Genomic DNA, 26235 nt, shown 5'->3' with positions numbered 1-26235 from the left:
TAATAATAAATGGTAGAAATCAGCGAGGTCTACATGTGGGAAGTATTTTTCACAGGATTTAAGCAAATGTTATGGCTCTTTGCAGTATGGTAATAGTTGTGTTACCATACTGATTTGTGAGCTGGTCTTTGTGGCTGTGTGCATCACAGCCAGGTGATTGCGTGGGATCCTGCATTTTGCACTTGTTACTGTTGTTTTCCACAGAGATGCTAATCATCCAGTATGTGCTGGAGGCATGATTAAATGTCACACGGCTCCGTTGGTTTTGGCCCTCTCACTGTGAATAAACCACTCTCCCCCACAGGATGAGAGGGCCTGGAGTCTGCAGCCATGCCCAGCCTGAGCTTGACAGAGTCACAGCTCCCCCTACAGGTCATACTAAAAAAGGCAACAACATTCAACATGCTGTTACACGCCTATGTTTTGGGTTTGTTAGCCCTTTATTTGGACAACGGTAGTTGCATTGTTGTGTGAATTGTCTCTGTCCCTAACCTCAGCAAAACACACGTTTTGTTAAACATTCATTAGGCAGATTAGGGAACTGTTTACATACTGTGAAAATCCCAAAAAATAATATGACAAGACTGCCCTCATGTGGTGAATAACACTGTGAATGACAATGGCAACAAAGAATAACTCAAACGTCTGAAAGTATAATATTACAACACACAATTATTTCAGATGTTTGTTGCCTTGTTCCATGACTAATATTGAATTTTGGACCATTCATGCTACAGAAGCCATATTCTTTGGTGCTCTATGTTGAAGGTTCTCTTGTTGAAGCCTCCACACTTACTCCATGCCACAAAATAGTTCATTTCTATATAATTTACAGCATCTCTGCTGGATTAAGATCTGGTCACTTTTGAGATCCTGAGCCATTCAAACAATTTTACTGCAAGCTAATATTTGTATTTATTGTTTTCTGTCATGATTTGTCATCACGATGGTTGCCCAATTGCATATATGAAGCTGCTAATTGACCCTTTCTACGCTTGTAAAAGAACTTTCCATCTCAATGTGAGAACTACAGCTGTCAGACATAAAGGCTGGTCAAAAACAATAAGGAGAACTGTCTCAATGCTGTTTTACAGGTTAGTCCATTCTGGATCATCCTGTTCAACTGGAGACCATCTTGAGATATACTGGCTGCTTTAACAACATATTAACTTGGCAGTCATAAACCTTAAACGTTTTATGACTGTCCTAGTTTGACTTGTGACAAATAAAAACAACAGTCGGATGTTTTTTTCGGTTGATTTCTGCCTGCAGACAAGGCTGCTAAGTTGTCTACACTGTAAAGTTAACACTGTAAATAAACCATGAACAGTTTTCTCTGGATGAACACTTTATTTTGTATATTCCTGCATATGATATTAAATGCTAAGCAGAAGCTGTAACGACACTTAAAATGCACTAGCAAGCCACAGAATACATTTCCAAAAAGTGTTAACTGTTGACACTCATTTAAAAAATCCCATTACAATTGATTTCATGTTTCATTTACAGTAACAAAACAACAGAGCAGCTAAAACCAATTGCATTATGAAAAACAGCAATTTAAAACAGTGACAATATGAAGCAGTAACAGCGGAATGATAGATTAAACACACATTCAAAATTGTGTGTTTTATAAGGACAGTAAGGGGGCGGGTGAGAGGGGTGAGGAGGTTGGTGACAATAGAGTGTAGGAGTAGGTAACTCAGTAAGGCCCGCGGGCCATATGCGGTCCCCCACACGATTGCAGGCTGTATATGTTTTCATGAAAACATGGTGCTGAGGCACAGCTGCCTGCGAGGTGATAGAACATATACTGCTATGGTGTTTTAATTGCAGTTGTCCACATCATCATTGACTTAAATTTAGATTTATTTCTCTATTAATTCGTCTACAGCATAACTGTTAGCAAAGATGGTGGACACTGTTCACATTCTGGGAATGAGGTCCCATCCCCCTATGTGTGGGTCTAAAAAGTGCGGAATTAGTGTTGCAATTTCAAGGCTTGGACCAAGTGTCCACGTAACACGTAACAGGGCACGTAACAAAAAAAAGGATGAAGATACAGTATTTGTCAACTCAGGGGAAACTGAGGTTGGGAAGCACAGAATACCAACCCTATTCTAGTAATACAAAGCCAAATCAGTGAATGAGGAAGTAAGTTTGCATCCAAGAGTTTGTCAGAAGTAGAACTGGGTATCATTGGCGTAACAGTGGAGATGGAGGCCATGATGGTGTATGATAAAACATGTAGATGATGACGAGAAGGGGGCCAAGCACTGAACCTTGTGGGACGCCTCCGGGCTTGTGTAACTATCTTGTGCGATCAGATACAGTTCGCCAAGACCCATCTTTTTGGGCACTGAGAGTGAGAGACAACTTTTCAAGCTTCGTTTTCAGGGCAACAGCTTCAGGACGGTCTCCTGGCTTCTCATGCAACATTGACTTGATTATTTGGTGCTGCAAAAAATGAATACAAATGAAGACAAGACGGACCAAAGTAAATATAAGTTAGATATAAAAAAAGAATCTGGACATTTACCTCTTGGAGAAACTCTGATGTAAACTGTGTAGGGAACTTCTTTTGTTTGGCATCCATGAAAATCTGTGTTTATGCAGTAAATACAGGATAAACATGTTAAGCAAATGTTAGAAAACGCTTCAGGTACTGAAAAGAAATCTGATACTGGTGTTGTGTTGGCTGGTTTACAGTATTTAAAAATATTTTATCTGATGGATCTTCATCAAGTCATGTACGAAACACTAATAATATTTATTACATGTACATGAACAACTCACGGCTGCTCTTTCAGAGCCAGAGGAGACTTTCCAAAGGAGTTCAAGGTATATAAGCCCCAACGCGAATATGTCCACCTTTTTGTCATAGGTTTTCCCATGCTAGTGTAATAAAATAGAAATGCAAGATTAATAAGTTACACCTTTTAGGGATACCATGATATTTTATATAATACTTGCACATGCAAGGTTGTCTCACTTGTTCTGGAGCCATGTAGGATATGGTTCCTGTTCTTTTAGTTCTCTCCATCAGGTGTTTGTCATTGCCGTCAGCCTCAGCGGTGACTAGGCCAAAGTCCACAATCTTTACTTCTTTATTCTGTCCAAACATGATGTTGGGAGGCTATCCATTGAAAAGAAAAAAAAAATTGTAAAAGCAGAAGTATAATGACGTGGCAATTGGTCTGCTCATCATTTTTGTCTTCAGAGTTAAAAAAAACTAAACAACTGTAAAAATGTAAAAAAAAGGAGGAGGAGTTTCGTTCCACATCCAACCTGAATGACAAGGAAATATCACCAATGTTGGTGGAGAAGTGGTTAGCACCCTTGCCTTTGGAGCAATAAGACCAGGGTTCGACCCCGGTTGGACTAAGGGCCTTACTGCATGAAGTTTGCATGTTCTCCCTGTGTGTGCATGGGTTCTCCGGTTTCCTCCCACAGTCATGTTTTTGCATGGGGATTAGGCAAATTTGTCACACTAAATCAGCCTTTCTAAAAGTGTGGTCCATGGACCACTGGTGATCCGTGAGCGACCCCTAGTGACAAGCAAGTAACAGATCTATCTAAAAATTCCTGGAATGTCTGTTTGTCTGTCTGTCTGTCTGTGACTTGCATATTTCTCAACCGGCGGTCCAACTGATTTCAAACTTGACAGGTGTCTTGCTAGAGGCACACGTACGTGCAGTTTGACGTTGTTTGGAGAAGTAATGCAAAAGATAAAACGGTAAAAGAAGTTGTTTGTCTGTATATGTGGCCCTGTGATGGCAAACTGTCCAGGGTGTACCCCACCTATCGCCCTATGAGATTGGCACAAGACACACGCAACCCTCATGTGGAGGATAAAGCGGTAGAAGATGGAGGGATGTTGGTGGAGAGAGCGTCTGAACTCAACCACATCATCATGAAGTAGCAGTACATAGAAAATACATTGTCTGTATACAGAGAGTAAACCCCACATTAAAACAGCCTTTTCTTACCTTTAGGTCCCTGTGGATGTGTTTTTTGGAGTGAATGTACTCGACTCCACTGACTATTTGTTGAGCGATGTTTAGACTTTCTTCTCTTCGTTTGGAGTCTTGCTGATGTTCTACATTCCTCTCCATTATCCAGCTTTTCAGTGTTCTGGTGTCACATAATTCCATCTTAATGTATAGGTACATTGGTGATGAATGGCTGAAGGACCTAACAAAGACAAACGTGGTCAAATAATAAACCTGTAGTAAACATACAGTAATACGAGTGTATTAAACTTACTCAGAAGAGGTGGAACTCTCCACTGAACTGTCCTGGTAGTCTGAATCCTCCTTCCAGCAATTGAAGTATCGTACAATGTTGTGGTGATGGAGGTCTGACAATGCCGTTACCTCTCGCAAAGCTTTTCTGATGGAACATTGAAATGAAATTTCTTGTAACACATCTGTTCCTGAAATGTTGGTGCATCAGAACACATACACTAGACGCTACACTGTGCACTGTGTACTTGACTTACTTTTTAAACTGGACAACCTTGACGGCGTAATACTTGTTGACCAGTTTTTCTCTTGCCTTGTAGACACTACCAAAGCCTCCTTTGCCAAGACGTGATATGGAATCAAATTCTAATATGAATCTGTAGATTCACACACAAAGACACGTAAATGCCTTGCACATGATTATAAACAATATTGAAATATCAGTGCATTAAATTGCAGTTTTGTTGTACCTTGACTGGGTCGACGTGTTACTCTCACCATTTCCCATACTGTTGTTTTTCACAGCAACCTTAGTGAATAAAATAAATGAAAGTTACAATTTTTAAAAAACAAACAAACAAAACATTTTTGGTGTAATCTACATTTACACAGACAGATGCTTTTATACAAGGTGATTCACAGCAGTTGCTTATTGGTAATACATTTACATGAAGTCTAGAAAAAAAATTAAATCAGACCTGATCCTTGTCTGGGTTTGATATATCCATGTATCCACTGTAATTTTCACCTGTTTCCATGTTTTGTGTCGATGGCTCAGTAGATTCTCTTTAACAATAGTTTGAGAAACATTATTATCCTTCAGCTTTACTTACAATAAGCTCTACATCCTGCTTTAATATCAGAGTCTTTGCAGAAACTTACAAAGAAGTTGATGCATCACTTTTAGACACATTTGACCACGAGGACACCTACAATGGACACAAGAGTGTTAAGATCTATTTGACAGAATGTTTTTTTGTGAGTATTATATTTCACCTTTTACGTTTTGTCAAGGACTTTAAAATAGAAGCTGTGATGACAATGCTGAGACACTTGAATGTCTGTGATACAAAGCTCCTTTCAACATAGACCCAAATACAACTGTAAATGATCACTTTACATAGTGAGAGAACAGACCTGAGCCTTCAAAGGGTTTGATGAAGCAGCGAATACTATGGATTCACTGCTTTGTGACAATTCACTGGAGAACCTATAGCACAATTCAAAGACAAACATGAGTAACCGACTGAGTTAGTTAGTTCACAGGATAAATGGATATACAGCCCTTTTCTAGTCTTGATGACAACTCAAAGCTGCTTTACACAACAGTTTACCGTTCACACACAAACAGATATTTGCAGAGCTTTCTCTATCTATTAAATCTATCACGCCCATTCACATGCACAGCATTTTGGAGTTTCTTGTCCAGGGACACATTAGCATGTACACTAATGTTTATATTCTACCTTAAATCTGCCCTCGGAACAGTGTCAAAACGTGCTTACAGTATGGTTGATTCAGTTAGTTGTGAGGACATCGCTGCATCATCTTTGGACGCAGTTGTGCCAAAGGAATCCTAAAATGCAGAAATCCTGTCTGTCATCACATTTATTGATGTAATTAATTAAAGAAAATATGCAGTCTCTGTGAATATGAGCCATTTTCATGACAGAAATAGGTAATCGTTTAAATTATTCTGTTGAAATATACTAGCAGACAGTACCACAAACCTTGCTGTCTGACTCTGAGTGTTGTTGAGGAGCAGTCCACTGAGACGTGTTTTGTTTGGCTTTCTTGACATTCTCATCCTCACTCACAGGGTGTTCCTTGCTGTTGATCACAGATTTGCAGAAAAACCCGCATGTGGGGAGGAAATAATTCTTATTATTAGGTTAAGATTCGCTTCCATCTGCGTTTGTTTTAGCTTGTAGATGTTTATTCATACTCACTGGGAGTTGTTTGGTTCATGGCATCTTTTCTCACAGGTATGATCATGCAAGCGCTTCTGACTGCACTGGCTGGCAGTCCCTGTTACACATTTCTCTGGAAAGTTGTTGTCTTTGGAGGTCACACTTTGTCTTCTTGTCTCATCACTGTAACAAACAAGTAGTTTTGCACCTTAGTGGAGGTATTAAAATTCAACCAGTGTGATATGCAGCACTGACCTGACACGTGTCCTCGCCAACAAACATTTCAGGGCACTTTCAGCAGCATTATACTTGGCTTTCTTCTTGCTCCTCCCCACAGCATCAGGATAGACTTCACCATCAAGGACAACCCTACAGCTGAATCTGTCAAGGAATTGTCAGATCTTTTGTCATATCGTAAAGCTGACATGACATTGTTTAAAGGTGATATATGTAGAACATGTAGAACAGCTTTAGTGTTAAAAATGGCTACTGAAAATTCAAATTCAAAACACTGGAGAAGGTAGGTTGCCTTATTTGAATATTGCTTAACTCTTGAATATCTTTAAAATCTATTTTAATTTGACTCCAATAAAAGGCATCCATACTTTGACTTGATTACTGTCAATTTTACACTCATGGTGTTTAAATAGATTCAATATCCATGTGCATTTTGACTGAATGTTTCTATATATTCATGAATACATAAATTTGCCAATGGATGCTCCTCCTCAGTTTCCAGACGAGAAAATATATATCTATATATATATATATATATATATAGATATAGATATATATACATATCTATATCTATATATACATATATATGTATATACATAATGAATTAATAAATAGAAAAGAAAGAAAGCTGATTTTACAACTTTCTTCCCAGTTGGCCTACATTTGTGCCATGTGCACATTAAAGGGGCAGGGCCAGATTAAATCTACTTTTACATTTTATTTTAATTCTCATGGATAATTGCTCTGTAATTTTTCTGTATGATTATTTTCATAATTGATTATTCTGCCTATTATTTTATCGTTCAGAAAACTGTTGATCAGTGTTTCCCAAACTTCAAAAAAATTAAAACGATGCTCTCAAATATCTTGTTTTGCCCACAAACCAAAATTATTCCATTTAAATTATTTCCGTTATAGAATTGAGGTGATTATGGTGCAATGACAATATACAGCTTTCTTTTTCAAATATACCGTAAATCATTGAGCTTTTAATTAAAAAGTGATAGAACATAATTTTAGACATGTTTTTCACTCCAGGAAGATGTTTCAAGGAATTTGGTAAATAGGAGACTTTCCACAGATCCAGTCAGTAGACGGTTTATTTAAGTTTTGTCATCTGAAATAGGTCATATATTACTCTGATCAATTTCACCCACTAATCACTAATCAGTGACGTATGTGTCGCAGGTATAGTCCATAAATACTTACACCCTGTCATGATCTGGTCCAACACAGCCCAGGTCCTGAAATGACAGCACAGATCCTGATTGCTGCGCGTACTCGTTGATTTGTGATACGCAGTTTTTATATCCATCCATCATGTATGAAACCAGGTTAAAACTACAATAAAAATCAACCAAGACAGCTTTCTTCTGCTCGCTCTTTTCAACGTTGTTTTACACCGACGTAGTCACTGTTTATAGTATTTCCTATTTCGATTCAGCTTCTTCCATATTTTAAGTTTCGATTTCGCCATGTCCGGAGCAATACCGCAGTTTCAGGCGTCGTAGTTTTAGGCGGCCACGAGTTTCCTTAACAGCGCCACCTAACGACTTGGGTGTATCGGAGACTGCAATTTTTAACTTTTTTTTTATTGAACATTTCGTACAAACAGTGCAACACAACATATGAAAGTAAGACCGTTTTTAACTTACAGTTAGATGAACTAAAACATTACAAAAGACAAACACATATTTACTTCAGTATACAGTATATACTGTGCATATTACACTCATATTTAAGGCAATGACATGAACTTTCAAAACAATAAAATTAACAAATAAATGTCTGTTATATTTAAAAGGTATGTCATCTAAACAATGGAAATATATTATATATACATATATATATATAAATCCTTATAATGAATACACTGGGTACATCTGTGCATGACATTTCATTAAACGTTTTAAAAACAAAGGTTATATTAAACATTTGTGATGGAAATGACACATTTATCTATCAAACTGCTGAACTACCAGGGGTTTTGAGCAGTAAAGTTCTTCTGAAACTTTTAGTTTTCTACCACACATTTTGCAACGCAAGGTGGAAATGACAGTACCCTCAAGGGACAAGTCTTTTTTTTTTTTATCAAAAAAGACATAAAATACTAATATATCTTACAACACATGATACATTTCTGTGAACTAGGAATTTATATGTATTTTGTATATAAAGATAATATTTTAACACATTTTAATTCAATATTAAGAGGGGGGTGCATGTCCAAAATCTGGCCCAGGGACAAAGGAAATATAGCAAAAACCATACATTTAAGGCCACATTTTAGATAATAAAAATGATGATTCATCTCAAATTAATTTTTTGTATGTTCCTATTGGTGTCAGGTAAGTGTGACAAAAGAAACATATTTTCATTGTTCTTATTTCTGCCAGGGACACAAAATCTACGATAGTTATCAACCCCATTTAATCGAGGTCAAGCCGTAGTCCGACTGAGTCAGGCAAATGGACAACTTGCAGTGTCTTTTTGGGCACTGAGTATGAGAGACAAATTTTCAAGCTCCATTTTCAGGTCAGTAGCTTCAGGTCGGTCTCCTGTTTTCTCATGCAACATTGACTTGATTATTTGGTGCTGCAAAAAAACAAATACAAATGAAGACAAAACTGACCAATGTAAATATAAGTTAGAAATAAAAAAATGTACCTCTTGGAAAAACTCTGATGTAAACTGTGTAGGGAAGTTCTTTCGTCTGGCATCCATGAAAATCTGTGTTTGTGCAGTAAATACAGGATAAACATGTTAAGCAAATGTTAGAAAATGCTTCTGGGACTGAAAAGAAATCTGATACTGGTGTTGTGTTGGCTGGTTTACAGTATTTAAAAATATTTTATCTGACGTATCTTTACCAAGTCAAGTCATGTGAGAAACTGTAATAATATTTATTACATGTACATGAATAACTCACGGCTGCTCTTTCTGAGCCAGTGGAGACTTTCCAAAGGAGTTCAAGGTATATAAGCCCCAACGCGAATATGTCCACCTTTCTGTCATAGGTTTTCCCATGCTAGTGTAATAAAAATAGAAATGCAAGATTAATAAGTTACACCTTTAAGGGATACCATCATATTTTATATAATACTTAATATATTCACAAATTTAGCCACAATATTAGATGTTAAGCATCCTCACAGAAGGGTGAAATATGAAGTATAAAAAGACAAGAATGCATTTATAGAAAGCATAAAATGTTGATAATAATCATAATAAAAGCATGCAAGGATGTCTCACTTGTTCTGGAGCCATGTAGGATATGGTTCCTGTTCTATTAGTTCTCTCCATCAGATTGTTGTCATTGTCATCAGCCTCAGTGGTGACTAGGCCAAAATCCACAATCTTTACTTTTTTATTTTGTCCAAACATGATGTTGGAAGGCTGTCCATTGAAAAGAAAAAAGCATTTAAAACAAATTTACATTAATGAATGGTGTGGCAATTGGTTTGCTCACCATTTTTGACTTGAGGGTTAAAACAACTGTAAATTTGTAAAAAAAACAAGATTCAAATTTGAGAAAAGACTGCAGTCACAAAGTTGAGAGATAATTGAAAGTGACTTCAGGTGGACTATCCTTCCACATCCGACCTTAATGACCCCAACATACTGTACATCACCAATGTTGGTGGAGAAAGCAAGAGCCTGAACTAAAATTTCTTCTGGCCAGCCTCGGTCTTTACCAATACACCCCCTGATGATCAGGAGAAAATACACATATATATATATATATATATACACATATATATACATATATATATATATACACATATATATATACATAATATATGGCTCCTACAGCCTGTATACAGAGAGTAAACCCCACATTAAAACAGCCTTTTCTTACCTTTAGGTCCCTGTGGATGAGTTTTTTGGAGTGAATGTACTCGACTCCACTGACTATTTGTTGAACGATGTTTAGACTTTCTTCTCTTCGTTTGGAGTCTTGCTGATGTTCTACATTCCTCTCCATTATCCAGCTTTCCAGTGTTCTGGTGTCACATAATTCCATCTTAATGTATAGGTACATTGGTGATGAATGGCTGAAGGACCTAACAAAGACAAACGTGGTCAAATAATAAACCTGTAGTAAACATACAGTAATACGAGTGTATTAAACTTACTCAGAAGAGGTGGAACTCTCCACTGAACTGTCGTCCTGGTAGTCTGAATCCTCCTTCCAGCAATTGAAGTATCGTACAATTTTGTGGTGATGGAGGTCTGACAATGCCGTTACCTCTCGCAAAGCTTTTCTGATGGAACATTGAAATGAAATTTCTTGTAACACATCTGTTATGTTGAAATGTTGGTGCATTAGAACACATACATTAGACGCTACACTGTGCCCTGTAAAATCACACTGTGTACTTGACTTACCCTGTAAACTGGACAACCTTGACGGCGTAATACTTGTTGACCAGTTTTTCTCTTGCCTTGTAGACACTACCAAAGCCTCCATTGCCAAGACGTGATATGGAATCAAATTCTAATATGAATCTGTGGAGTCACACACAAAGACACGTAAATGCCTTGCACATGATTATAAACAATATTGAAATATCAGTGCATTAAATTGCAGTTTTGTTGTACCTTGATTGGGTCGATGTGTTTCTCTCACCATTTCCCATACTGTTGTTTTTCACAGCAACCTTAGTGAATAAAATAAAGTTAAAATTTTTTAAAAACAAACAAAACAAAACCTTTTTTGGGTAAGATTACATTTACACATCAGACAGATGCTTTTGTACAAGGTGATTCACAATTGCTTATTGGTATTACATTTACATGAAGTCTTGAAAAAAAATAAAACCAGACCTGATCCATGTCTGGGTTTGATATATCCATGAACATTACAGAATTACTGTAATCTTCAGCGGTTTCCATGTTTTGTGTCGATGGCTCAGTAGATTCTCTACTCATTGGTGTGCTTTGTGATATTTCACTGGAGAACCTAGAGTTCAAAGACAAACAGGAGTGCACATTTCTCAGTACAGACTGATGCACAAAGAGAATCATGTTAGTTCAGAGCAACTGAAAGCTGCTTTACACAGTTTTAACAGTTTACCATTCACACACATTCATAAAACAGATATTTCCAGCACTTTCTCTATAAAAATCTATCTGGATAACACAAACTTTATAAACAAATTTTGTTTAACCTTATGCAAATGTTTGGACGGGACTGTGACACATTGACAATACAGCTTTCATTTTCAAATTAACAAAAAAATACTGTATATTGGAATTTAATTTATGTATAGACCGTATTTATTAAACATTACAGACGGAACATGACAACAATGAAAATGAGCCACAAAAGTCAGAGTGCTACCTTCTGCTCGCTCCTCTCAATGTTATGCTACACCGACGAGTCACTGTTTAGAGCCGTTCCCGCCAGATTTTGATTTATCCACCGTGACCAACACGCAATGCATTCTGGGGTTCAGGCGGCCACGAGTTTATTTAACAGTGCCACCTAACGACTTGGATAAGAGAAGAGCAGAGAAGAGAAGATGGTCCTTTATTTGTCCCGCAGTGGCGAAATTTACATTGTTACTGCAGCAAAGACAGTAAAGATAAGGATAATAAATAATAAACATGCATTACCAAAAGTACAATATATAAAGATCTTAACACTGAGACTGTAAAAATGTAGAATGTACATTATAGACAGTTTCCTGGATATATACAGTATGGACTTGATATTTACAGACTAAACAAAGATTGAACATGGGATAATATATATGTATATTCCACTTATGTACATTTACAGTTTATTGCATGTGGTAGAAAGGAATGAGGAGCCTGGTTATGTGTGGTCTACTGAGAGCAGTGCTTGTTGTACAGTCTAACAGCTGCATGGAGGAACAAGCTGTGATTACACTCCTTCAGACATTTCGGATGTTTCAGGCTATTACTGAAGGAGCTGCCCAGTGCTGTGATGGTGTCCTACAAGGGCCATCAGAGATGATAGCTTGGTAGTCATTCCCCTCTCTCCCACCACCTCCACTGGGTCAAGGGGACATCCAAAGTCAGCCTGTCCAGCCTCTTTCTTTCCAGCAGACCAAAAAAGATGGCTAATGCCACTACTGAGTCATAGAAGGTCTTAAGGAGTTCTCTCTGCACTCCAAAATGCCTTAGTCTCCCCAACAGGTAGAGTCTGTTCTGACCCTTCCTGTAGAGCACAGCAGCATGGCCAGACCAGTCCAGTTTATTGTGATTACCCAGGTATTTGTAAGATGTCACCATCTCACTGTCCATTTCCTGGATGTTCACCGGTGTTGGAGGAGAGTGCCGTTGTCTCCTGCGGAAATCCACCACTGGTTCCTTAGTTTTCCCCACATTGATTTGGAGGCGGTACTGCAGGGACCAGTCCACGAAGTTCTGGACAAGTTCTCTGTACTCTATGTCATCATCATCTGTGATGAGGCTGACAATTGCAGAGTCATCAGAGAACTTCTGCAGGTGACAGGAGGGGAGCTGTAGGAGAGGTGTGCAGTGTACAGAGTAAAGAGGAACAGAGCCAGAACCGTTCCCTATGGGGCCCCTGTACTGCAGACAGCCATGTCTGACAAACAGTCCCGAGCCCTCACATACTGGGGTCGATTGTCGGATGTGAGGTGAAGATCCACTCCTGCATGCTCCAGCTTGATCTTCAGAAGTGCTGGATGAATAGTGTTAAAAGTACTGGAAAAATCAAAAATACATGATCCTCACAGTGCTCCCAGACTTCTCCGGTACAGTACATACATATACATGTACCGGAGACTGCAGTTTCTACCTTTTTATTGAACATTTCATATGTACAGTGCAACACAACGTATGAAAGATAATTTTTTAACATACAGTTAGATGAACTAAAACATTGGAAAAAGGACAAAGAAAACTAAAAAAATATACACAAAATAACCCAAATTATAAAAAATAATATAAAATTAAGTAAAATCAAAGGATTATCAGTTTGTCACTGTTTTCGTGGAAGTGCATTCTCAAGGATTATTGCACTTAATTAACTCTTTAAGCTAACTACATAGTTCTAAAGGTTTATTCTAGCCAAATACTAATAATAAAGTTGCATGTGGGGTAATCTGTGTAATTAGCACAATTAGCTCATCATCAGCCAAAAACCAAACTATCATTATTATTGTTGTTGTAATAATATTATTTTTATTATTATTAATAATAATAATAATAATAACAATAGTAATAATAACAAAAATAATAATTTATTATCAAATGACTAAATAAAATAATCATCATCATTCATCATTTATTTTGACAAGATGGTCAAGTGTAATCCATCTGATATCAATTTAAACATAACTAATGCACTGGTCATGAAAAAACCTTAAATTCACCAATTTACTGTTTTACTCTGAAGACATATGAAAAAAAAGCAAAAATGTAGGCACATTTACTGTACATCATGATCATTTTAATGGATTCATCTTGAGAATCATGTTTATTTATATAGATCATTAAAGCAGCAGGGGTTGAGCTAGAGCTAGAGCTAAAGCTAAAAGCAAAGAGCAAATTTAGACAAACAGCACCATATATTCAGACTGCATCAAGATTAATTGAGTTAAAAATATCCTATTCCAGAGCTTAGTGGCAGTAACAAAGAACATTTAAATGTCCCACATGTGTGCTTGGTGATCACTTCCTCTTTGTAATAACCTCAAATACATCAAACAATGCAACTTAAAAATTACAATTAATGGGGGACACAGTAATGCAGTGGTTAGTGTAGTCTCCTCACAGCAACAAGTGCCCTGTTTTTCATCCAGGACTTTTTCTGTGGTGTCAGTGTGTTCCATTCACAGTCCCAGACCATGCAAATTTGGGTTTAACAGTAGACTAAATTGACCATAGTTGGTGTCAACCTGAGGATGAATCATTGTGTCTCTGACAGGCTGGTTACCTGGCGTAACTTACATCTCACCTCAGTCAGCTGGGATTGGTTCCAACAGTAACTGCTATAGTGAGGAATGGATTAATAAGGTAATTAATGCCTCATGACAACAGAAGAACACAGTAAGGTCATATTAGTGCTACTCCAACAACACTGCCTGTTGAGTGCATGCCCAGAAAACTTAGATTCTGTCACTTGAAACTGTCAAAAACAGCCATTAATAGCTGTAACTACTCAATCCATTAGTTTTAAACACATTTAAAGAGTAACAGGACATGATTAATGAATAATGGTACAATTCTAATGAAATATTGCAATAACTCACAACAAGCTACATGATGGTCCCTCTTCCAGCAGGTTCAGTTCCACATGCATGTCATAATCCTGACATACAGTTCATGAAAAGATATTTAAAAAGACACTGTGCTTGGCTTACAGACAACTCCAGTCCAAATATGATGACACATGACTCCTGTTAAAAATGACCCTTGTGATTACTTTTCTTTTTTTTCAGTTGTTTTGAGTAGTTTTGAGACTAGACAGTCTGTCTTTCATCACAAATATTTTTAAGCCTGTGACTGTACTCTTCTAAATTTTTCCTCAGTTGACTAGCCTCAGGTCGCTCTTGTGGTTTGAAACACAGCATTGACTTTATCATTTGACTCTGCAGCAAAAGAAAGAAAAATAAATATGTTAAAATCTCCACAATATAAATAAATACCACCAGTGTGATTGAATCCCATTACAAATTTGTGGTACGTACCTCCTGGGGATATTCATGAGAAAAGTCTTGAGGAAGTCTCTGGTTTCTGGCATCGTCCCAAATCTAGAATTCAGCAAAATCGAAAAGTAAGGACAGTAACAGAGAAACTTTGCTGCAGAACAGATTACAATACAGTTGTTGCTAACATAAAATCTTACTTTAAAGTTCACAGTTCAGAACCATCATGTTACTATAAAAAGATTAAAATGTCTGCTGTGAAAAGGTATGTTGTTGAAATTGAAGGAAATGTCACCTCTATTAGTAAACTACATGGTAGTTTAAGCATTTTTGAAACTCCAAAATTCATACTGGCATACTGTGCTGTATATAGCTGCATATATATATATATATATATATATATATATATATATATATATATATATATATATATATATATATATATATAAATATACATACATATATGTTCATAATTTCATAAAATGAGCATTCATTCAATTTCATAAAACTCACCTGTTTGTCCTTACCACTGAAGTTCCACAGAAGTTCGAAATATATCAACCCCAAAGCAAATATGTCCACTTTTCGGTCATAAGTGCTCCGGCTCTTCTGTTGTTAACAAAAGTTAGAAAGAGAGTCTTAGACCCTGTTCAGGCCTAGTATTAACATCCTGAGAGAGCTCATGCCAAATGGACAGCGTTAAATATGATTGTTTACACCTGGCATGAACATGCATGCGATTGGATCTCACATCTGTGACCAATATACAAATACACTAACATAATTTTAAGAGTTTAAGTTTAAGAGGACACATTCTCTTTTTAATTAGTCTGGCTGTACAGATGGGTCACAGTCAGTATGTTTACATGCACAATCGAGCTAAGGCCATAGTACGACTGAGTCAGGCAATCGGACAACTTGCCGAGTCCGATACATGCGGAGGAAAAAATGCATTTATTGGCCATGTATGTCTGACTCTGCCTCCGTAGGTGGCGCTGTATTTCTCTATAAGCTAGTGCGTATTGAATCATTGTTTCCTGTTGACCTTGTTACAGAAAAACAAACAGTGAAAGCAAGATTGGCGGTTGGTTCTAAAGCATAAATCTTGTTTGTTTGTTATTTTCTGGCAACAGTACTCCAGTTTCTATATCATCGCCTTCTACTTTTGGGTCATAAACCGGGGAGGAAATTTTGGTGCATGCATAGAATGCCACGTCCGACTCCAGTCCAACTAAGTGAATACATGCAGGAGTAATCAGACTCATTATCTGCATTATCCAGGTATGTTAGTTAGTTAGACTAAGACTAGCTTGATTTTAGTCGGACTAACTTGTTTACATGACATTAAGAAAACTGAATTATTGTCTAAGTCCGACTAAAATCAGACTTTGAACATTAAATCTTACTCCAGACAACTATGACACTAAAATTAAATCAGCAATAGACAGCTTTTGTTTTAAGCTTGTCACATTAAAGCTGATTGCCCAACAGGACCTGCTACGGACACAAACGCTGACCATCTCACCTGCTCAGGGGCCATATAAGACGGGGTTCCCTTGTACTCTGTTCTCTCCATCAGGTTCTCAGCATCATCATCATTCTCAGCAGTGACCAGACCAAAGTCTCCAATCTTCACTTCTTCATCCTGCCCAAACAAGATGTTGGCTGGCTAACAGGGGGAAGAAGCAGTTACACAAAGTTGCAGCTCTTAGATGCAGCTCCAGTAATGATTGCATCCAACAAGTGTTAGTTTTATCCACTTTTTCTCACCTTCAGGTCTCTGTGGATTAACTTCTTGGAGTGAATGTACTCGACTCCACTGGCTAGTTGCTGAACAATGGTTAGTCTCTTTTCTCTTCTCTTGGGGTCACACAAAGACATTTGCCCCGTCTCAGAATTCTTCTTATCTATCCACACTCTAAGTGTTTTGGTGTTACACAACTCCATCTGAATACAGAGGTGCTCGCCAGATGAACCCCCTGTTAAGCTGGAACGAAAGACATACTGTTTTTTAACTTTTTTCAACAACATACAGTCGGGCTTTCACGTTTTTAAGTGGGCAGGACTTACTGCGAAGCACTGCTACTGTCAGCTACACTTTCCATTTGATACCCTGAATCCTCCATCCAGCATTTGTAGTATCGAACAATATTGGGGTGATGGAGATCTGATAATGCTGCCACCTCTCTTAGAGTTTTTCTGATCCAACAGAGTACAAGAACATAATTTAGTAAATGCATTTTTTTTTCTCATACAATCTCTATGCAATAAAGAAAATAAAGACTCACTCTTTGTAACGAACTATCTTTACAGCATAGTACTTGTCCAACAGTTTTTCTCTTGCCTTGTAGACACGACCAAAGGCTCCCTTGCCAATTTGCTCTATGCAGTCAAAGTCTGATTTAAATCTGAGAAAAACAAAATGAAACAACAGCAAAAACTCCATGACGATAATGTTAAGTTTAAACATTGGACAATATAAAATACAACGCAATTTCATATTTAAGTTTTCCTTACCTTGAGCTTGATTGAGAATGGGGTGTTCCTTCCCCTCTCTTGAAATTGGGCATATCCTTAATAAATTGAATAAAGCCTTGATATAGATATGGAAATGTAAAAAACAACCATAACATAAAATGCCACTTAAAATCCTCGTAACTTACCTCCATGCTGTGACTGCCAGCTCTTTCAAACTTTGCTGCAAGTCTAACATGGCAGAAAAAAAAACATAAATATATATAAGCAACAACATCGGGTAGAGCATGTCCTGCAGCTTTGCAGCCGATGCCTCACCTTATTCTGGGTCTTACATCGGGACTTTGATCCTTTATAATGGATTATATGGTGTATATTCAGAATCCATTACATGGGGAACAGAGGCACAAAAAGATCAGAGTGCAATACTACATAAATGTACTGATACCAATCTTATATTGGTGCTGCTTTCATGTGGAGGCAAAGCCAACTAAGTAAAAGTGATTAAGAAGTGAATTAAAGCGACCTGGTATACTGTAAGTACAGACTGTAATCTTTTTATCACCTAAACATCACAAACTTGAATATCCATGATACATTACAGACCTGATTCTTGGAAGGGGTCATTGAAGTGGTGAAAACAGCTGAGTCACCTATAGTAGCTTTTGGCTTGCATTCCATATGTGCATTATCAAACTCCCTTTGGGATGACAGTGACACACATTATAACAATATTGTGAACATTAAAGTTTCTTGATATCAAACATGTGTTGTTGTTCTTACGGTGTGTTTGGCAGTGTGGGCAGCCTGGTTGGTTCACCATCATCAGACACAGATGACAAGAAATGTACCTGTGAAATGGGAAATGTTTGATTGGTGCCCAGTGCCATGTTCCAAACCTTTTAAAAAAAACTTTTATTTTAGAAACCACAGCTCACATTCTTGACAATATTTTTTCATTCTCAGTTACGGTTAGGGTTAGGTATCTTGTCTTTTGGGGGCTGAGATATATCAGTCATTTACATGCATGTTAAAAGTCAGATTTTAGTCAGACTAAGACAACTACTTGGTTTTCTACACTTCATGTAAACATGTTAGTCTGACGGGCTTGTCTTAGTCAGACTAACAAACCTGGATAATATGATTCTTAGTCCGATTACTCCTCCATGTATACGCTTAGTCGGACTGGAGTCGGAATTGTCGTTCTGCACATGCACCAAAATTTCTGGTGGTGGCAGTGTCTTTCTTTGGACAACACAGCAACCACAAGAGCCATGCTTGATCTAATTTGTATCATGATTAACATGTACAGCAGGTACAAAACATACAGAACCACGGCATGATTGATCTCACAGTTCACTGTAGTCATGTGTCGGTCGTGAACCAGACGGTTCAAAGAGCCGGCTCCCGACGTTCAAGCGCAATGAAGACGAAGATGAGTGACAGCAGGAAAAGAAGACGCATTTTGATGTATTTTAATAAGTGTGAAAACTCAAACGCAGAATGCTGAATTTGCAAGATTAAGCTGTCATATGGAGCAGAACTGTGCATCCAGCAGTTCAGTTTTAATAAGTGTTTCTATCTGCTTTGTGTAGCAGATAGTGGTTCTTTAAGCAAGTCAGTGTATTGATAGGGTGGTTTCAGAGAGTCTGTAAATGCAATGAAAACAATTGTCTACAGGAATTTATTGATATTTAATTTTTTACTTTTGAATACTTCAGTAAAAAGGATGTATTGAATAATTTCAGTGATATATGTGTACACATACAGATTTATTACTTAAATCAAAACAAGTCCAAATAGCACTAAATGTGGCTGAGTTAAAATTATATATATAAGGTATGAATGATAAAATGAAGAGCCAAGAAGAGCCGAAAGAGCCAGCTCTACTTGCTGAGCTGAGCCAAATGACCTAAGTCACTAAAAAGAGCCTGAATGCCCATCACTAGTTCACCGTTTGTTTTTCTGTGACGTAAATGTCACCAGGAAGCTGATTCAATACGCACTAGCTCATACAGAGATACAGCACCACCTACGGAAGCGGAGTCAGACGTACAAGGCCAATAAATCGATTTTCTCCTCCGCATGTAAACTGTTCATGTAAACGTACCAAGTGTTAACTTCTTTTTACTGATTGTTCTGTTTCTTTCAGAGACGAAGGGCTGTTGTGTCAATAATATACACGTTTTTAATATGAGGCACTGGTCATTTCTTCTGATATGTTTGAAAATGTAATATGCAATGTTTCTGTTGTTATACATACTCAAATCCTTTGGAGCAATATTAAGTGAGCCTGCTCACATTGTATAAAATATATTAAGTATATTAAATGAATGAATGAGTGAATGAATGAATACCTTGCTGTCGTAGTCTGGCTGTTGTTTGAGAACAGCCCAGGCCTGCTGAGCTGCATTTTGTTTGGCTTCCTTGACGTTCTTACCCTTTCCCACAGAGTATTCCTTGTTGTTGATCACTAATTTGTAGGAAAATCTGTGTAAACATGGATGAAATACACTATATACGATTAATGTGTTTAGCTGTACCTAGTATCTCTCAAGATTTTTTCTTTACAGTGTGTCCACTGCTTAAAAATATTGTACTCAGTTGTACTCACAGAGGACTGTGTGCTTCACCACATCTTTTCACTAAGATGTAATCATAGGCCCACTTTGTTTTCTGGCAGTACTGATTGATAAGTCCAATGAAATTTTCACCTTCTGGCTTCACACTGAGGCTGTTCATCTTGTCACTGAAATACACATTTAAAAAAAAAAAATCAAATCAGACCTGAAATGAAAACATTTCAGAAGAGTATCAAAGTGAAAAAATTCATTGACAAAGTTTGTTCTCACCAGATTTCTGACACATTTTGTTCTGACTCCTCCTTTTGCTGACGTGGTGTGCCACCATATGGCTCATTTCCAGACTTTAAAACAATAAAAAAGGTACATTGTATTATAGTGTATAGTGGAGTGTGGTCAACATTTGAAAAATCTACTCAAACATTTATGACACTATTACAATTACAATTCATTCACCACCTCAGTCTGCACTTTTCAAGATTTTCAAGATCAAGTATTTGTAGAATTTACAGTGAATAGTATTGCTTACATGTGTACTTGTACTGTCTAATATCTCTTGATATACAAGCTTTGCTGCTTCCTCCTTGGCTTCCTTCTTTGTTTTCCCATAGCCAGCAGGGTATTCCTTATCACCAACCACAAAGCTACAGCATCTAATGTGACAAAGACATTTGATCAATGTTGTTGTTGTTTTTTTTAAATAGTGAATAATGAATTATTCAGTAATAAGGATGCATTCTGGAGCCTTACTGAGCACCCCTTGGATCCAGTGAGGTTGACTCTGTAGCCTTTATTAACACCTTGTTCTTGTTACCGTATTCATTAAGCCAGCATACATAGTTATGAATACTTGTCTGATGAACTGGTGCAGGGCGAACTGCTTCTGCATTTTCAGTCTGGTGAGAAAACAAACATACATCGACTGACATGAGGCTGTCTTCTACATTTACAATACAAAACCTGTCACAAGCAGATAGTAAAAAAAGAAGTACTGTATATTAATTCTCACACAGTCAGATGACTTCTCTGACAATGCTGTCATGGCATTTTTAGCTGCATTCTGTTTGGCTTCCTTCTTGTTGTGCCCAACACCTTCAGGATATTCCTTGCCATTCAAGACAGCTCTGACAGTAAATCTGAGGAGACATTGTGAGACCTTAGTCCAACAGGTAGTATGCTGCTAACACACAGTTCAACACCATATTTGATTAATATCTGCAAGTTGAGTTATTATCTTGACACAATGTTGGGCCCACTAAGACCCTCAACAGCAAACTTGAATGCTGGTAGAAAATAACTGCTTCTGTTAAACATGAAATACATTTTTATGAAAAGGTTTCATGATATAGGTCCATTGTGTAAGAATTAGTGCCATCTAATGGTGAGACTGCAGACTGTATGCAATGCACGTCAGGGAAATACATTAGCCTTTGCTTTCCAGAAAGAATCTTATTCTGGAGAACATGGCAGCCTCCATAATGCAAGACCCTAGCCCCATGGTTCTCAAACTGTGGTATGTGAGCTTGTATGCCAGGGTATGTGATCGGAGTGGAGCTGAGGAACATTGACCGGAATGCATAAAAAATAAAACAAATGACAGAATAATAATAACAATAATACATTAAATAACTGCTCCTCTACGTTGAGAGGAGACGCCTAAAGGTTTGTGAACCACTGCCCTAGCCTCAAGTACAAAATGGTGACTCTAATTAAAACTAAGAAAACCAGACTTTATTTTACAGCTATTACACATGTATACAAACTTAATTACGGGTAGTATATTTAATTTCTGCCAAAAAAGGACCTTCTTAATGTTGCACATTGGACCACCACGCCCACACGTTTCAATCTGGATATGCAGAAAATATTCTTTCTTTCTTTTTTTCTGAACAAGGCCCTGGTTTACCCGCTTAAGTTGAGTCAAGTTTTCAGTGAGAGTGTGAATGGCCTGGTTCGAGGCAGGGAGCCGGGGAGTCACTGCACAGTCCACGTCTACGCAAATACCTAACACGCCCAGACTTAAAAAAAGAAGAAGCGAGAACTATCCCTTTAATAACGTCGTATTGTTATTACGTGTATGTAAGTGAGCCAACTATATTCTGACTCCCATTCATTGTCAGCCTGTCTTGTTGTTACATTCCCTAGCGTCGATCTGAAATGTATGTCGTAAAGACGACCGCCTGAACTCACGTCTTGATGTGGTCAGGTCCAACAGATCCAACGTCCTCATACCGCAGCTCCAGTCGTGTCCGCTGAACATATCGGTTTAGTTCAGATACCCAGTTTTCCGTTGCCATTATAATTCACCAAACAGACGGAATGTCAACTCAGTTTTCATCGAAAAACATTACAGAGAGCACGGTGTACGTTTCACCCGTTCACCAGCTCTGCGTCAACAGGACCCACTGTAGTTTCAGTTTCGTTTTCGTGAGACTCTTCTTAATACGGAAGAGTATTAGGACCACATGTAAAAAATAATTCATGCTGTTTATTCTTTCAATTTGTTTTTACATGTGTCCGTAGTATCGCAAAGCTAACGACATACATTTTAAAATTGTACACAAAGTATTTCCCCACGACTGACGTTGTTCCCTTTGTCCTCTGCAAACAGCCATCACATTATTACTCATTTATGAACAGATTAAAAACCTCACTTTTTGTGTTTGCAGATTATGTTCATAATCTCAACCTTAAAACTGTCGATTGCTGTTATTTTAATGCAAAGGACAGTGACTGTCTTTTGGATTCATAACCTTTTATTCAGAAGTTGACTTTTTCAAAATCACACTCTCAATTCTCACCTGCTATAAATAAATATTAAACTGGAAAACATCTACCATACACTCTTCCCTTATTTTTGAATTAATATCTTCTTATGTTCTCCCTTGTATATCTTGTAATGGTCAAGCGTGCTGCTAATGTTAAACATGTTATGTTGCCTAAAACATGTCTAAAATAGGAAAACTAGTCTAAAAACACAAGAATATAACCGTAGATAAACTGTACCGTAGTGGAAGCGGAATAGCTATATTTGCTGAATAGGTCCCTCTTCAACTACCTGTTCTTCTTGTTGCTATTCAACAACAACACTTCCCATAAAGCTTCTTTTTTATTCTACCTACAAGTAAGACTTGTGGGAACTATAAACACATTTGAGTCAAAACTCTGTATGGTGTTAATCAAAGTTCAAACACAAAGTACTTTCTTGTATTGCAAAATTATTTAAATAAGATAACAAGGAAGAAGTATTTAAACATTTAATGAAAACACATTTCAAAACATAAATATTAAAAAAGGTATCACAAAGTTCTAATGGAGAAAGAAATTGAAGACTGCAACTCCTGAACATCATAGACAGTGATGGTCTTCCAGAGATGGACAGCTAATTTAAATGAGATGGTAATATATCCTGCATCTATTCTGATTGCTATGTTATGTTACAATCAGCCTGTTTCACACTGTAAAATGTTGTTTCCTGCTGGGACAAATTCACCAAAAGGTACTGCAGCATTCATTCATGGTCTGCTGCTGTATCCCCAGGACAATTGGAGCACAAGTCATCTTCATCTAGAAAACAGAAAAATATCAAAAGGGAAATATGTCAGCAAAAGCAATACAAATGACAATAAAAATACAGCCATATTGTCATCACTCTTACCATTATACGTTGTCCCACACCATGTGCAGTAAAAATGGACTCCTCTCAAATAGGATGTCAAAATTTGTAGTTTGTCAAATGCCTGTAACAGAGAATATATTCAAATATATTCAATATTATACTGGATTAATGATCACTGACTTCTCAACACATTTTATAGCCTGTGCCAATTAATATACAAGCAAAATGATCACTCACTCTAATACAAATATTAACAAATACACATTATTGTCTTTAAATTAAATATTTATAGTGCTATCAGAGATGTATTATATTAAAAGATAAGATTACTGAGGTGTGTCCTCAGAGATTAAGGTCACATGTTAAATCAAAAATAAGGGTCTACAGCAGAGATTATTTAAAATATAAACGGCTGAAAAAGACGAGGAAGTTGACGATGGACTGTGACAAATATGACGGTGGTGACACTTTTCTCCCAGGGAACTCCAGCTAAAGTTAGCCAACTTTCCCTCCTTCCCTCTCTCTCATACACTTTGTAAGTAGATATTTAATGTATATAATGTTTCTACAGTCAATGACAAGCAGACACACTTTCACTTTCAATCTCTGCCTGTTGCTGACAAATGAATATAATGATGGTATACGTTCCAATATGTGTCATTGTTTAAATGCCATTATCAATGACAGGAGAGAAAAACATAATAATCTTAAAATAAACTGATTACTAACTGTTAATTCCGCAATCTCCTCTTCCTCACTCTCCTCTTCATTAGCATCTTCCTCTTCCTCTTCCTCTTCCTCAGCATCTACTTTTGGCCAGTACCAGTCTTCTCTGGGGATAGTGATGTTCTGTAATGAAGAAAAAGAACGGTTCAAGGAAAAAACATGATTTGGATCTCTCTGCGGTAATATTGTTTTTGTATTACACTTGGATGTTGTCACAACGATTTCTGTGCTAAAGTCACAATTCATCAAACCTTCTGAGTGTCAAGTTGCTCACAGGCTCGCTGACTCTTTCTGAAATCTGCTTCAATCTTGCGCTCCTCTCGCTCTGTCCTCACCCTTGACCTGGAAAGACGCAGCTCAAAATTACAGACAGACAGTCAATAAAACACCTCACTGACAACTGCAAACCTCACCTAAAATCTTCCAGAGATCGGGTCTCATTCTGTTGTTTGGCTCGAACCTTCTGTCGATAATGTTCAAGTTCCTCCTCAGCTTTTCTTTTCTTTACCTCTTCCATTCCAATGCCACCTCTGTCTGCATACACAGAAATGGAAATGGTAAGACATTTGTTGAAATGCATGTTGTTGACCAATACACTGTCATAAAAAAACAACAAAAAAAAACAAAATATTGCTCACCGGTTTTGATGCTTAGGGGAATTGGATCAACCCTTCCCGCTCCTGAAGAAATAAACAATGATATACATCTTGGATTTGTGGACATAAATTGAGGTTTGAGAAAGACCAAGATCATTTTACACCACATTCTGGTGATAAAGGGAAAACTTGCCTTTCTTCCCGAGGCCTTGACCAGCTTTGTAACCCATTTTCTGCAAAAGTGCAAATCCCTTGTTCTCACTGCTGACTGAACTCTGCAGAGCTGCTTCTCGACTTTCATGTTCCTGCTCCTTGTAGGTCTTCTGTCGGCTCTGAATGTTCTTCTCCTTCTGCTTCGTCTCCTTCTTCATTGCCTCTTTTACCCGCCTCACCATGTTGACTCCAGGCTTCACATCTTGTCTGACAGAAAGAGGAACATTGGGAAACATGTTAGTAAAAGAAAAATATTATTCTTGTAACAATAACTACAAACCCAAACGTGTGTATTATCACAGGAAAATACTCCTTGGTTACCATTACACGATCAGTGTTGTTGTACTAAATGTCAGTCTTGGTAATGTTGTATAAATTATTCCCAAGTACAATGCAGTCAGGTTATTATACATAATATTGGCTTGTAACACATATATGTTATATGACATTGGCTGATTAGAATTATTTTGTTTTCACATAATGCTTAGAATATACTTGTGGTGATTTATTATTCTTCAGTTTCCAGTTAACATTGCAATTTTAGAAAACTATTATTCTAGTTAAATGGAGCCCGTCGACATTTTGTACATAGTATAGTGTTATCTTGGTCTTGGTCATGACTTGGTATTGACGACAACATTAGTCAACTTCCCAACACAACTATTTAAACATCGCCGTGTTTTCCAGTGACGTCGACAGACACACAAACACTTACATTTTATTGAGAAAAGCGTCAGACATATAATCCTCTTCCTCGTCCGACATTATGACCACACTACAGCAGGAAAAATGAAAGAAAACAAAAGCTACATAAAATGTCCAGTAGTGCACCGCTCAACGATGTTTGATTCGTTCATAGATACATTCCGTGTAGCTACAAGGTACAACATATCGAATGTTCCGTTCCGTACCGGGGAAAAAAATCTTCACATCAGAGCTTATGAACTTTGTGTGCACCAATGCACATGTGAAAAAATACACTTATTGT

At 37.4% G+C, this 26235-nt stretch overlaps 4 protein-coding genes across 4 annotated transcripts; all 4 read right to left on the bottom strand.

The window, feature by feature from the left end:
* Positions 1–2083: 2083 nt before the first annotated feature.
* LOC122781707 (interferon-induced, double-stranded RNA-activated protein kinase-like) lies at positions 2084–7861 on the bottom strand. The gene is made up of 16 exons (XM_044045663.1): positions 7601–7861; positions 6410–6535; positions 6194–6337; positions 5975–6101; positions 5750–5820; positions 5382–5454; positions 5127–5173; positions 4943–5030; positions 4715–4773; positions 4502–4621; positions 4267–4392; positions 3990–4194; positions 2993–3136; positions 2797–2895; positions 2540–2602; positions 2084–2457 (listed from the first exon to the last, which is right to left on the bottom strand). The coding sequence occupies exons 1-16, from the start codon at positions 7711–7713 to the stop codon at positions 2311–2313; spliced, it is 1752 nt and encodes a 583-aa protein (XP_043901598.1). The 5' UTR covers positions 7714–7861; the 3' UTR covers positions 2084–2310.
* A 112-nt stretch (positions 7862–7973) lies between these two features.
* LOC122781708 (interferon-induced, double-stranded RNA-activated protein kinase-like) lies at positions 7974–11807 on the bottom strand. The gene is made up of 10 exons (XM_044045664.1): positions 11736–11807; positions 11219–11354; positions 10994–11052; positions 10781–10900; positions 10528–10656; positions 10251–10455; positions 9644–9787; positions 9321–9419; positions 9059–9121; positions 7974–8986 (listed from the first exon to the last, which is right to left on the bottom strand). Exons 2-10 carry the CDS (start codon positions 11321–11323, stop codon positions 8852–8854), a joined length of 1059 nt encoding a protein of 352 aa, XP_043901599.1. The 5' UTR covers positions 11324–11354; positions 11736–11807; the 3' UTR covers positions 7974–8851.
* A 2026-nt stretch (positions 11808–13833) lies between these two features.
* Positions 13834–22515, bottom strand: eif2ak2 (eukaryotic translation initiation factor 2-alpha kinase 2). Its single transcript, XM_044045662.1, has 19 exons — positions 22284–22515; positions 21103–21229; positions 20844–20989; positions 20623–20746; positions 20364–20437; positions 20126–20260; positions 19869–20001; positions 18295–18362; positions 18118–18211; positions 17830–17861; positions 17700–17742; positions 17554–17609; positions 17325–17444; positions 17107–17235; positions 16807–17023; positions 16562–16705; positions 15550–15645; positions 15079–15141; positions 13834–14979 (listed from the first exon to the last, which is right to left on the bottom strand). The coding sequence occupies exons 1-19, from the start codon at positions 22388–22390 to the stop codon at positions 14851–14853; spliced, it is 2037 nt and encodes a 678-aa protein (XP_043901597.1). The 5' UTR covers positions 22391–22515; the 3' UTR covers positions 13834–14850.
* Positions 22516–23341: 826 nt separating this feature from the next.
* gpatch11 (G patch domain containing 11) lies at positions 23342–26125 on the bottom strand. The gene is made up of 8 exons (XM_044045248.1): positions 25963–26125; positions 25228–25454; positions 25077–25118; positions 24852–24972; positions 24690–24780; positions 24442–24561; positions 23752–23833; positions 23342–23660 (listed from the first exon to the last, which is right to left on the bottom strand). Exons 1-8 carry the CDS (start codon positions 26010–26012, stop codon positions 23605–23607), a joined length of 789 nt encoding a protein of 262 aa, XP_043901183.1. The 5' UTR covers positions 26013–26125; the 3' UTR covers positions 23342–23604.
* Between the last annotated feature and the right edge of the window lie 110 nt (positions 26126–26235).

This window comes from Solea senegalensis, linkage group LG15 (genome assembly GCF_019176455.1).
Source record: "Solea senegalensis isolate Sse05_10M linkage group LG15, IFAPA_SoseM_1, whole genome shotgun sequence".
Taxonomy (NCBI): Eukaryota; Metazoa; Chordata; class Actinopteri; order Pleuronectiformes; family Soleidae; genus Solea; species Solea senegalensis.
This window is presented reverse-complemented; position numbering and strand designations above follow the sequence as displayed.